General features: G+C 42.2%; 1 protein-coding gene across 6 annotated transcripts in view; it reads left to right on the forward strand.

Annotated features, from left to right (window-relative positions):
• PTPRK (protein tyrosine phosphatase receptor type K) overlaps nt 1-14,485 on the forward strand; it is an 865,926-nt gene that overhangs the window by 368,599 nt on the left and 482,842 nt on the right. For all 6 annotated transcript variants that reach the window (XM_053710702.1, XM_053710703.1, XM_053710705.1 and 3 more), the window contains exon 5: nt 325-440. In XM_053710702.1, coding sequence (XP_053566677.1) covers nt 325-440 — 116 coding nt within the window. The remainder of the gene's footprint in view (nt 1-324; nt 441-14,485) is intronic.

A 14,485-nucleotide genomic window follows, 5' to 3' on the forward strand; every position in this document is an offset into this window, starting at 1 on the left:
CCAGAGGCGAACCGGGGTGGACAGGGGTGAATATGTATGCCACTCTCCGCTTGATAAATCAAACCCTTATTAGAACTAACTGGCACTATGTATTAAATAAGTTAGAAATGACGCTTTTAACAAACCCCTCATAAAAAAGCCATAAACTAGTAATATATTTTCTTAAAATAAACATTATTTGGTTGTTTGTCAAGTTTATGTTCTCCAATATCTAGCCATCATTGGAAGTAAGTTTGGGATGCTTTTGTTAACCTTCATTATAGTTTACTTTTTAAGAGTTGTATTCCTTATATTGAGTACTGAATTTTTTCTTACCTTTATCAGATAAATCTCCTCATTTCTTGAGGTTGGGCGATGTTGAAGTCAATGCTGGCCAGAATGCTACATTTCAGTGCATTGCTACTGGGAGAGATGCCGTGAACAACAAGCTGTGGCTTCAAGTAAGACTACTATTTATTTTCATATTTACTAGGAGATCATATTACCAGCAATTGAATTAGAAGTTATTATTTTTTTTTTAAACATTTTTATTGAGAATTTGGTTCAGATATACATCAATACTCTACCAAGAAGTAACATAATATAGAGGGTACAAACATACAATTATTAATGCAAATTAACAGTCTTGGTTGGTTTATAAGGTAGAACACAATATCTCAATGATTGTTTTTTGTTTTCAGTAACAATTGAAAACTGTAAATGCTATGAGCCGCTGAATCAAACAGTAGGTAATTAAGGGGAGAAAAGGTGAAGGCATGTACAGAGTAAATATCTGGCAAGTAGTTGCGTCCATAACTGATGATAGGGGGGAGAAGGGGAGAGGGTAGGGAACAACTATTGGGATGAGGGGGAGAGGTAAAGAGGGGGAAAAAAAAGGGGTTTGGGAAGAGAGAAATATACAGAAAAGGAGAAGTTGTGATGGAGGGGTTCATCCTAGTCTGGGAAGGTTTCCATCCAAGGGTACCAGCCCTCATAATAAAAGGCAGTTTTGCCCAAGGATCTATGGGAATATAGTTCCATCTGTTTGATATGGTGCACAATAGAGAGGACCTGTGATGTAGGAGGAAGGTCTTCTTATTACCATAATCGGGCGATAGCCAGTTTTGTAGCCATGAGGAGAGATTGCAAGAGCTTCCTTCACCTTCGTTAAGTCTGAAAAATGTATATGAAATAAGGCTATCTCTGGTTTGAAAGGTAGGTCAATGTGAAGTAGATTGAAAATACGGAAGAGCCATCTCCAAAGAGGGCGTATCTTGGGGCAGGACCACCAAATATGTAGTGGGGTCCCTATCTGTCCACAACCTCGCCAGCATCTGGGGGAGTGAGTGCCATAAATCCTGTTCAATGTGAAGGGTACTAAATGCCATTGCACTAAGATTTTATATTGTAGTTCCCAGAGAGTAGCACAGTGAAGGAGTTTTTTGGTTATGAGTATTCGCATATGCCATGTATTGGTGTCAGCCATAAAACCTATCTCTTTCTCCCAGGCTTTATGTTGGGATATTTTATGGAGAGTGGTAGGTTCAAGAATGAGGTTATAATGGAAAGACAGAGCGTGTTTAAGGCTGTGTCCCTGAAGCCACTTTGTCTCCCATATGGACAGAGATCTCAGGTCTTGTCTAGGGAAACCCCAGGATTTTAGCCAAGAGCTGAGTCGGAAAGCTTCAAAACGTAAAGCGGTAGGTATGTCATATTTCGACAGAATTGTGAGTGTGTAATCCAGTGACCCTGGTCATAGAAGTCTGTATCTAGGGTAGGTTGTAGGTTTTGCCAGGACTTCACATGGGAGTCCGAGAGGCAGTAGAGGGCTCCGGTCAAGGTGAGGGCAGGGGAGGGATGGGGTGCTAGATCTGGGTTATGTCTAATTTGGTCCCAAAATTTTAGGGCATCTAGTATGGTTGGTGGTAAGTTATATATTGTTTCCCTGTAGTGGGTGGGGATCCAGGGCAGGTCAGGTAGTGAGAGCCCTGACGGAAGGGCAGTCGATTCAGTATCGACCCAACGGGGGCAATTAGCTGTGAGTGACCAGCTGAGTATGTGTGACAATCTGGCCCCAGTGTAATACAGAATAACATTGGGTAGAGCTAAGCCCCCGTGCGAAGTTGGTCTCTGTAATGTGGTTCTAGAAGTCCGAGGTCTGTGGTCTTTCCATATGTAGTTTATGAAGCTCTGTAGTCTATTTAATAGGGGTCTGGGGATGTTATAGGGTATGCACCTAAATAAATAAATGAGTTTGGGTATGAAAGACATTTTTATGGCTGCTATTCTTCCCGTCCAGGAAATTTCTTTGAATTCCCAAGTGAGAAGAAGATTCCGAAACTCTTGAGAGCCTATCCGTGTAGTTTTTAGTTATTGTAAGTTCCGGATCGGGACTTAAGTATGTGCCCTAATAAAATTGTGTGAGGATTCCATTGAAAACGGTACATTTTTTGTAGGAGAAAAAGCTCTTGAGGGGAAATGTTTAAGTATAGGGCTTCCGTTTTATTAATATTCAATTTGTAGTAAGATAAGCGGCCAAATTAATTGATAAGCTTGAATACAGCTGGAAGAGAAGTGGTTGGTGAGGTAAGGAATAGAGTTATGTCATCTGCATACAAGGAGATGCAGTGAGATGACGTTGTTAGTTGTGCTCCTGTAATATGTGGATGATGCCTAATCTCTTGTGCTAAGGGTTCAATTGTTAGTGCAAAAAGAAGGGGCGAGAGCGGGCAGCCCTGCCTAGTGCCATTGGCGATTTGAAAAGTATCGGAACTGAAGCCTATTCCTTTTACCCTAGATGTGGGTGTCGTATAAATAGACCGGACCGCGCGTATAAAGGTGTCTGGAAGGTTGAAGGCTTCCATCGTGAGCCAGAGATATTCCCATCCCACCCTGTCAAAGGCCTTTTCGGCGTCTAGAGACAGGGCGAGAAATGGTACCTTCCTCCTTTCCATAATTGAGAGAATATTAAGGATTCTCCTGGTTGCACCCTTCTCTCCGTGGTACAAACCCTACCTGATCCGAGTGGATCAGCGGGTTAATCACTATCGAATGTCAATCTGCTAGTATTTTTGTATATAATTTGGTGTCTAAATTAAGTAGTGATATGGGTCGGAAGCTACTACATTGATCGGGAGGCTTCCCAGGTTTCAGAATTGTAGTGATGATTGCTTCTAGATATTCACTGTTGATAGAACCCTTATGCATAATCTCTGTAAATAATCTACATAGTATCGGGGCTACTACAGATTGGAAAGATTTGTAAAAACTTGCTGTATACCCATCAAGGGCTGGAGATTTCCCTAGTTTCAGGTTCTGGATTACTTTTAGAACTTCTTCTTGTGTGATAGGGTTGTTCAGTATGGTAGAGCTCTCTATTGAGAGGAGAGGAAGATGTTTTTATGCTATCTGTATCAGGTGGGGAGCTGTCTGGGTTCTCTCTTATATTGTACAGGGAATGATAATAAGCTTGAAAGGTTGCACCTATGTCCGTAGGGGAATAGACTAATTTGTTCGCTGTGTTCCTGATCGAGAGTATTTTGGCCTGTGCTGTGTGATGTCTGAGTTTGGCTGCTAATAGCGTGGAGGCTTTGTTACTATGGTGATAAAAGATCCTCTTAAATTTCTCTATGTATCGTATGTCTTTTGAAACTCTAATTCCTGAATTTGTTTGGTAACGTCAGCAATTTCTTGGGTTACCGAACTGGAATACAAGATATTTAACGTTTGTTGGAGGTTTCTGAGTCGCATAACCAGAGTTGCTAGTGGGGTTCCCTGTTTATTGTGTTTGTCTATATCAATTGTAATAAAGTAACCTCTAAGATAGGCCTTAAGAGTGGCCCATAGTATCTCTATTGGGGTCTGGGAATCGTCATTGATGGTTAGGAATTATATTATCTTCTCCTGTGTCTAAGTTTTAATGAGGGGATCCTTAACGAGGTAATCTTTAAGCTTCCACGCGGGAGGGGAGTAGCAATTAATGTGTGGGCTTGTAGATAGGGTAACGGCATTGTGATCCGACCATGAAACTGGTAGTATTTTTGTGTAAGATATTTTATCTAACGGTCTGGTGCTAATGAAAAAGTAGTCTATGCGGGTGAATGATCTGTGTGGGGGGAATAGAAAGTGTACTCCCTGTCTTGTGGGTGAATCGCTCTCCAGGGATTATATAGATCATATTGACTAATGAGTTGTTGGAAGGCCCTGGAGAGAGGGTGAGTTGCTCTCTCTAAAGTAGATATCTTAGGTCCCATCCTATCAAGTTCTGGATCCCATATCAGATTAAAGTCCCCTCCTACAATTAATTCCCCCTGCTTTACAGCTGACACCGATTTTAATAGCTTTGTCAGGAATTTAATTTGTTTGGAGTTAGGTGTATAAATATTCACTAGGATGACAAGATGACTTGATTTTACAAACATGTATGATGTAACGGACTTGGGAGTCTAGTTCCGAATAGATGGACTCATATTGAATATTTTTTCTAGGACAATGAGTAAGATGAGTACCCGTTTGTAAGCTCATTCTGTCTATAGGTAATATGGCCCATCCGTTGTTTTGAAATGTTAAAAGGTCCCTCCAGGTGGAAGGAGAGGTAATAGAGAGTTAGAGGGTAAGATAAGTACCCGTATGTGGGCTCGTACCAACTCCCTGGACAGGTAGGTTTAATCAAATAACCTCAAGTTGAGAGAGGAGATGTTGTGCTATGGTAGGGTCTTAGAAACCAGAGTTTCTGTTCTTTTAGCTTGTGAAATGGATCTTCTGGGCAATGGTTGCCACTCGGGTGCAGCAGAGTTTAGGGATCCTGGCTGTTCCGAGTTCTGGAGGTTCTGGTCTGTTGCCTGGGTAAGGTCCAGTGATTGCAGAATCTTCATATCTTGATCGGGCTTGGAGATAACATATGAGCGGTCCCTGTGTTAGAAGAAAATCTTTACGGGAAATCCCCATCTGTACTTTACATTATGGTGACGAAGATGTTGTGTAAGTTGTAGAAATGTCCTGCGTTTAGCTAAAGTATGTGGTGAGAGATCTGGGAATATTTGTATTGTGTCATATGGCACGGTCAGGTTTTTATTCGAGGAGGCGGCTCGTAGTATTTTTTTAAAAAATGTATAGTAGTGTAATCGGACGATAATGTCTCTTGGCATATCCGATGATGAATTTCACGGACGTAGAGCTCTATGGGCTCTGTCTATTAGATACTCTTGTTCTGCAGAGGATCTGAGAAGCTCAGTGAAAAGTCCGGACAGATATTTATGTAAGTCGGTTGAGCTAACATCTTCAGAAACTCCTCTAATGCGAAGATTGTTGTGCCGGGACCTGTCTTCTATGTCCGCTAGCTTTGTCTCCAGGTCTGAAATCTGTTCTGCCAAATTTTGGGAGTATGCCAGAAGGTTGGAAAGATCCACACTGAGGTCCTCATGCTTGCGTTCCAGTGTCTCCATGTGCTCCCCGAGGGAAGCAATGTCCCTCTTCAACTCACTCACTGATTGCCTGAGATCCTGTTTGAAAGATGAATGGTGAGTGTCCATCTTATCTGCTAGGGCTTTAATGGAGTCAAGGATGTCAGTTTGGGAGACATTGCGCCTATCTTTAGACGAGGTAGTGGGTTTGAGAACTTCACCATATAAGGATGCAGCATCTCTGGAGTCTTCCTCAGATCCTTCCGGATCAGAGAGAGGTTTACTATGAAAATGATCATTTAACGTCCTTTTAGGATGATCTTGGTGTTTCTGCTTTTTCCTCATATTGTGAGCCCTTAATCGTGAGTATCAGAATCCCAGAGTGGACCCAACAGAGAGAAACTGTTAATGTGTCGAGTGAGGAACCTTCCTTAATGATAAATGGGTCATGGGTATATACCGCCTGGCTCCCCTACAGCTGGGGGCTTAGCACATCATGTTAGGTATTGTTACTTGTGATGTAAAAGTAATATTCTGAGGGTAATGAGAGCGTTGTTAATGTAGGGGACCTCTAGCGAAGAGTGAGATTGCTATCAAAAGGAGAGGTTTAATATATGCCTTCTGACTTACAGCCACCCTCCTAGGGAATTGCCCCTTGTAGGCGAAGTGGGTAAATGGAAGGGGGGATATGACCAACAGGTATAAAAACCCTACAGGAAAGGGAGGAGCGTGCTGTTTTATGAAGTTACAAGTGTGGACAGTTTATATTCGTCAGGCAGTCTATATAAAACTCTTGTGGGCTATATGGAGAGGAGCCACTGAACTATATGTGTAGGGCAGATATGCTCTGTGCTCCTTAGCATAGAATGAGGCTAAGTATCCTTCAGATATATTAGGTTGTTTCCCACGTGGCTCCCGATGCAATGCACCACAGCCCTTTAGAATGCTGCTCAACGTGGGTACAGGTGTTAGGCCTCAGGGATGTAGGTAAGTGTAAATATGGTGGGTAACAGCCAGTCTTATTTGGAGTTTTATTTTATTTGGGGGACTCTCCTTACCTTAAGTCGTTTTATCTCCTCTATCACCCCTCTCTCATCACTCCTCCAAGCAGCAGAACTGCGTTGAAAACTGCAGGGGAGCCGGTCCCAGGGTCAGGGATGTACTTTTTAACGGTAAAGCTTTTTATTGGCAATAATTTCTGATAACCTGGAGGTCTGGGCCTGTCACGGCTGTATGGCGTCATGCAGAATTGTAAAAAGCCGTTTGTGTAGCTCCCCCGTATCTTAAATAGGGTTGTTTGACCTGCAGGAGTCCCGCAACTACACACAGCCGTGTGGCTTCACCGGGGACCAATGGAGCAAAGTCTCTTACTGTCCGGGGATAACCAGGAGGAGGCGAGTATGTGGCGGACAGGAAGGCGGCCCTCACTCGCAAAGGAAGACAGACTTGGAGACCTGCCGGCTTAAATAAAAGTGTCCTCTACTCGTACTCGGGCAGCAAGAGCGGCCAATGGGTCTCAACAGTGTGAAGCTCCAAAATTGTGTCTCGTGGGCTCGTGTCGATATGGGCTGGTCAGGTAACCCCTTTACGGTGTTTTCTTCCGGCGTGTTATGCCGCTCAGCAAGGCCTCTGCTGACATCCGTGCATTCACACCACCTTACTAGTCGACCCTGGAGCGGAGTCCCGATCCTCCAGGGTATACTTCAATGTCCTCCAGTAATCGCCCTCCAAGGGCCAGGAGGCTGTGTTAGCTAAGGCTCCGGGTGTCTCGGTAGGCCGTAACCTCAGCCGACTTCCTCACGGGCACTATGCCCAGCGCCACCAGAGTATAGCTTATCAAGCTTAACCTTCTTGCTGTGGGGTATAAATCAGGCAAAATAAGGTGGTTAAAATTAAAATTTTCGGCCAGGGATCACTAATTTTAAGTTATATCCAGACAGAGCTCCTTAGAGATGCGTCTGCTCCACTCTGCAGTTAGCTCCTCCGAATTAGAAGTTATTTTAATTCTTTGTACATATACTAGTAATTTTGCTGTAAAGCCAGCAACAAATAATGTTGTGTTACGCTTCAATACACATATTTAGAATTTTCTTCAGTGTCACTTAGCTATATTTTGTTTTGTTTTTGGAAATCTCATTGCTACATCAATAATGAAGTTAAATTGATATAGTGTTTGGAACACAACATAAACAGAATGGCTTAGATTTCTTTCATACAGGTGGTGAGAGTCCACAATTTAATACTCCTGGTGGGGGGTGGGATAGCGCTAAAAAAGCTCAGTCAATAAGCTCAGAATAATGGTTAAATTACCGATTGTATATATGAATTTATGGATATGACTTAGTTTTCATGTAGGTGTGCAACACTATGCAACCTAATTTGGGAAGGGATGTATTTCAGATGTTTGATAGGGTTTCAAAGATTGAAATAGAATCCTGAATGGTATACTTGACAGATTCAACTTAACCCTAATGTGGGCGTAGGGGTAAAATCCTTCAAAATAATTCAAAATAACCCTAGCGAAATAGTCAGATAGTTGATTTCATACTAGTAGTTTATACTAATAGATAGTGTGATGATGGTGTTAATCGTGGATAAGGGTTTGGCTTTTCAAAAGATATGTGTATGAATATAAAATAAAATACAGGGCAAATGACCCAGAAGTAATTTTACTCAGACGTAGTTTTAGTCAATCTCCAGAAAAAAGTTCCTCCCAAACAATGGCTTGGCAATAAAAGCTTACTTAATATTGTACATACGAATACATTTAATACATTAAATAGGTCTAAAATCAAGAGGTAATGTGAAAAAAAATCTACAATTTAAGAACAGTTATCCTATGAATGATGCCGGCATCCAAACAATTAAAAATCTTAATTAAAATTTTAAGTGTATATTGTGTCTTTTCTTTTGCATGATGTACCGAGTCCACAGATTCATCCTAACTTGTGGGATATTGTCCTTCCTGACAGGAAGTAACAAAGAGAGCACCACAGCAGAGCTGTCTATATAGCTCCACCCTTAACTCCACCCCCCAGTCATTCTCCTTTGCTGGCTTTAAGCAGGAAGAGTAAAGAGAAGAGGTGTCACAACCAGTAACGCCCGCACAAGCGACGCCGAGTACTTCTAGTGCGTCTAATTCTTTCACCTTGTAAGATATTGCTTCAGTTATGAATACTACCCTCACAGAGGTTTTATCTAAACTGCCTGGGATGCAAGGGAAGCGCAGTAGCTCTGGGTTAAGAACAAATGCTGAGCCTTCTGACGCTTTAGTTGCCGTATCCAATATTCCCTCACAATGTTCTTAGGTAGGGATGAGGGATTTGCTGTCTGAGGGAGAGATTTCTGATTCAGGAAAGATGTTCTCTCAGACAGATTCAGATATGACGGCATTTAAATTTAAGCTAGAGCACCTCCGCTTATTGCTCAGGGAGGTTTTAGCTACTCTTAATGATTGTGACCCTATTGTAGTTCTAGATAAATTGTGTAAAATGGACAAATATTTAGAGGTTCCTGTTTACACTGATGTGTTTCCGGTTTCAAGAGGATTTCGGACATTGTTACTAAGGAGTGGGATAAACCAGGTATTCCGTTCTCTCCCCCTCCTGTTTTTAAGAAAATGTCTCCCATTTCTGACACCATAAAGGACTCATGGCAGATGGTCCCTAAGGTGGAGGGAGCTATTTCTACACTGGCTAAGCATACAACTATACCTATTGAAGACAGTTGTGCTTTCATTGATCCTATGGATAAAAAATTAGAGGGTCTCCTAAAGAAAATTTTGTTCATCAAGGTTTTCTTCTTCAACCTATAGCATGCATTGTTCCTGTAACCACTGCAGCTGCCTTTTGGTTTGAGGCTCTAGAAGAGGCTCTTCAGATGGAGACCCCACTAGATGATATTTTGGACAGAATTAAGGCTGTTAAGTTGGCTAATTCTTTTATTACAGACGCCGCTTTTCATCTTGCTAAATTAGCGGCTAAGAATTCAGGTTTTGCCATTTTAGCCCGTAGAGCATTATGGCTTAAGTCCTGGTCAGCTGATGTGTCATCTAAATCTAAGCTTTTGTCCATCCCTTTCAAAGGTAAGACCCTATTCGGGCCTGCATTGAAAGAGATCATTTCAGACATTACTGGAGGGAAGGGCCATACCCTCCCTCAGGATAAGTCAAATAAGACAAGGACCAAACAAAATAATTTTTGTTCCTTTCGAAACTTCAAGAGTGGTCCCTGTACCTCTTCCCCTGCTGCAAAGCAGGAGGGGAACTTTGCTCAATCCAAGCCAACCTGGAGACCTAATCAGGCTTGGAACAAGGGTAAACAGGCCAAAAAGCCTGCTGCTGCTACTAAGTCAGCGTGAAGGGGTAGCCCCGGATCCAGGACTGGATCTAGTAGGGGGCAGACTCTCTCTCTTTGCTCAGGCCTGGTTCAGGATTCCTGGGCAGTAGAAATTGTAACCTAGGGATACCTTCTAGATTTCAAGGATTCCCCTCCAAGGGGGAGGTTCCATCTTTCTCAATTGTCTGTAAACCCGACAAAAAGAGAGGCGTTCTTACGCTGTTTAGAAGACCTTTTTTACATGGGAGTGATCTGCCCAGTTCCAAAAGCAGAACAGGGGCAGGGGTTCTACTCCAATCTGTTTATAGTTCCCAAAAAGGAGGGAACCTGCAGACCAATTCTGGATCTCAAGATTCTAAACCAATTCCTAAGAGTTCGATCTTAACAAGATGGAGACCATTCGGACTATTTTACCATTGATCCAGGAGGGTCAATATATGACCACCGTGGACTTAAAGGATGCGTATCTGCACATTCCTATCCACAAAGATCACCACCAGTTCCTCAGGTTCGCCTTTCTGGACAAGCATTATCAGTTTGTGGCTCTTCCTTTCGGGTTGGCCACGGCGCCTCAAATCTTCACGAAGGTGCTAGGGTCCCTTCTGGCGGTTCTAAGGCCACGGGGCATAGCAGTGGCGGCTTATCTAGACGACATTCTAATTCAAGCGTCGTCCTTCCAACTAGCCAAGTCTCACATGGACATAGTGTTGGCCTTTCTAAGGTATCACGGGTGGAAAGTGAACGTAAAAAAGAGTTCTCTTTCCCCCCTCACAAGAGTTTCATTTCTAGGGACTCTGATAGACTCGGTGGACATGAAAATATTTCTGACGGAGGTCAGGAAATCAAAGATTTTGTCCACCTGCCGAGCTCTTCATTCCATTCCTCAGCCGTCAGTGGCTCAGTGTATGGAGGTAATCGGACTAATTGTAGCGGCAATGGACATAGTTCCGTTTGCTCGCTTGCATCTCAGACCACTGCAACTATGCATGTTCAATCAGTGGAATGGGGATTATGTGGATTTATCTCCTCAGATAAATCTGGATCAAGAGACCAGAGACTCTCTTCTTTGGTGGTTGTCGCAGGATCATCTGTCCCAGGGAATGTGTTTCCGCAGGCCAGAATGGGTTATAGTGACGACAGACGCCAGTCTTCTGGCTGGGGTGCAGTCTGGAATTCCCTGAAAGCTCAGGGTTTGTGGACTCGGGAGGAGGCTCTCCTACCGATAAATATTCTGGAATTAAAAGCGATATTCAATGCTCTCCAGGCATGGCCTCAGCTGGCTTTGGCCAGATTCATCAGGTTTCAGTCGGACAACATCACGACTGTGGCTTATATCAATCATCAGGGCGGAACAAAGAGTTCCTTAGCGATGATAGAGGTCTCAAGGATAATCCAATGGGCAGAGGCTCACTCTTGCCATCTGTCAGCGATCTATATCCCAGGTGTAGAGAACTGGGAGGCAGATTTTCTAAGTCGTCAGACTTTTCATCTTGGGGAGTGGGAACTCCATCCGGAGGTGTTTGCTCAGCTGGTTCGGCTATGGGGCACACCAGAGTTGGATCTGATGGCGTCTCGTCAGAACGCCAAACTTCCTAGTTACGGCTCCAGGTCAGGGATCCTCAGGCTGTACTGATAGATGCTCTAGCAGTACCCTGGTCATTCAACCTGGCTTATGTGTTTCCACCTTTCCCTCTCCTTCCATGTCTGATTGCCAGAATCAAACAGGAGAGAGCATCAGTGATTTTGATAGCGTCTGCGTGGCCACGCAGGACTTGGTATGCAGACCTGGTGGACATGTCATCCCTTCCACCATGGTCTCTGCCATTGAGACAGGACCTTCTGATTCAAGGTCCATTCAAGCATCTAAATCTAATTTCTCTGCAACTGACTGCTTGGAGATTGAACGCTTGATTCTATCAAAGCGGGGTTTTTCTGAGTCAGTCATAAATACCTTGATTCAGGCTCGAAAGCCTGTTACCAGGAAAATTTATCATAAGATATGGCGTAAATATCTTTTTTGGTGCGAATCCAAAGGCTTCTCCTGGAGTAAAATCAGGATTCCTAAGATTTTGTCTTTTCTCCAAGAGGGATTGGAGAAAGGATTATCAGCTAGTTCCCTAAAGGGACAGATATCTGCTCTGTCTATTTTGTTGCACAAGCGTCTGTCAGATGTTCCAGACGTTCGGGCTTTTTGTCAGGCTTTAGTTAGAATTAAGCCTGTGTTTAAACCTATTGCTCCGCCATGGAGTCTAAATTTAGTTCTTAGAGTTCTTCAGGGGGTTCCGTTTGAACCCATGCATTCCATAGATATTAAGCTTTTATCTTGGGAAGTTTTGTTCCTAGTTGCTATCTCTTCAGCTTGAAGAGTTTCTGAACTATCTGCATTACAATGTGACTCTCCTTATCTTGTGTTCCATGCTGATAAGGTGGTCTTGCGTACCAAGCCTGGGTTCCTACCTAAGGTTGTTACTAACAGAAATATCAATCAAGAAATTGTTGTTCCTTCTCTATGTCTGTGCTCTAATCCTTCTTGTAAGAAGGTACGTCTGTTGCACAACTTGGACGTGGTTCATGCTTTGAAATTTTATTTGCAGGTAACCAAAGATTTTCGTCAAACATCTTCTTTGTTTGTTGTCTATTCTGGAAAGCGTAGGGGTCAAAAGGCTACGGCGACTTCTCTTTCCTTTTGGCTGAAAAGCATCATCCGTTTGGCTTATGAGACTGCTGGACAGCAGCCTCCTGAAAGGATTACAGCTCATTCTACTAGAGCGGTAGCTTCCTCATGGGCTTTTAAAAATTATGCTTCTGTTTAACAGATTTGTAAGGCTGCGACTTGGTCCTCGCTTCATGCCTTTTCAAAATTTTATAAATTTGATACTTTTGCTTCTTTGGAGGCTATTTTTGGGGGGAGAGGTTTTGCAAGCAGTGGTGCCTTCCGTTTAGGTTCCTGTCTTGTCCCTCCCTTCATCCGTGTCCTAAAGCTTTGGTATTGGTATCCCACAAGTTAGGATGAGTCCGTGGACTCGGTACATCATGCAAAAGAAAACAAAATTTATGCTTACCTGATAAATTTCTTTTGCAATGTACCGAGTCCACGGCCCGCCCTGTCTATTCAAGACAGATAGTAGTTTTTTTATGTAAACTTCAGTCACCTCTGCACCTTATAGTTTCTCCTTTTCTTCCTTGGCCTTCGGTCGAATGACTGGGGGGTGGAGTTAAGGGGGGAGCTATATAGACAGCTCTGCTGTGGTGCTCTCTTTGCTACTTCCTGTCAGGAAGGACAATATCCCACAAGTTAGGATGAATCCGTGGACTCGGTACATCGCAAAAGAAAGAAATTTATCAGATAAGCATAAATTTTGTTTTTCACTATACATACACTGTGTAACTAAATGTCTGTTAGATATATTGGATTAATGTATTGAATTTATAACCTGACAAACAGATTCTCGCATATCATATAATGGGTATTCTGATCACATACATTTAATGTCAGTCCCAAATGTTGAAACGGATACCGTAATGTATCCAAAAGATGTTTACAGGTGATAAATACCACAGTGTGAAGTCTTTTTGAAAAGTAACCTTATTGGAATGTCCGCTCCCGGAATGTTAGCAAGTTGGCAAACAGACTAATCCGTCGTGTTTCCAAAAGATAGTTCAGGAGTGTGTCCTTCTCTCCGGAAGAAGTTCCGGGTTAAGGTGTCAGCTGTGGTCCGTGATACAGCAATAGAGTATTCCGGTGTCGAGTGATGTTCCACTTATTTTCTCTTGGTTATTTTTCATACTGGTTAGTGATTTACTAATACCGGATCATGGGACAGGAATTATACATGCAGAGACTATTCCTACTTCAGGATATAGCTCAATGTACCTGTCCTAACTGGTATATTAGGTAAGTCTCACCAGCTGGAAATAGTATCAGTGCAGGGGTCCAGAGTCAGCAGTCTCTACGCGTTTCAGCCGCCAGGGGCCTTTATCAAGATGCTAATTCCATTACTATTCTGATTTAAATACTCTGACCTTCCTTCTGATTGGATCCGTTGTTTGGCCAATAAAATTTGCCATACGCCACACATGAGTTTTATGTCTGTCTCCCATTATCTTTACATATGAAATAATACATCAAGTTTGAAAATGTATAAAGTGATTTAGCAACAACGTGTCTTTATTCACTACAAAGTATCATTTGCGTATCGATGTTAGGATTTTATTTCAATACGTTCAATGAGAGAAACAAAATGTAACCTTTGATTGACTTATCTTTATACACTTTGTGTCGTTTTTCATTTGATTCATATAGCAATAGGTTAATGGAAGAGTATGGGTGAATTAAGGATTGTCACAAGGGTAAAAAAAGTGATTGTGCAATAGTGGTGTACTATTTGTGCTTCATGTCATTATTAATTTGACCTTATATTACCTATGTGTTTAACCTTAGTTAACTTCAGATAATGCGGGGTTAATGATAAAGTATAAGTGAATTCAAGAATGTCACAAGGATAAAAGAAGTGATTGTGCAATAGTGATGTACTTATTATTGTGTATATTTATTAATTACTGAAATAGACCTTGTAGATATTATGCACAATTTCTAACCTTATATTACATAATGTTTACTCATAGTTCTGTTAAAGGATAGAGCAAAAACAAATTAAGTGAGACAATTTTCAAATGGATCTAAGGATTGTTCTACAATATTGGTGTGCTTATGATCATATGTGTCTATTGATAGACACATATTGGTACAGTGTAAAATGACAAGTT

Source organism: Bombina bombina, chromosome 4 (assembly GCF_027579735.1).
Source record: "Bombina bombina isolate aBomBom1 chromosome 4, aBomBom1.pri, whole genome shotgun sequence".
In the NCBI taxonomy this organism is placed as follows: Eukaryota; Metazoa; Chordata; class Amphibia; order Anura; family Bombinatoridae; genus Bombina; species Bombina bombina.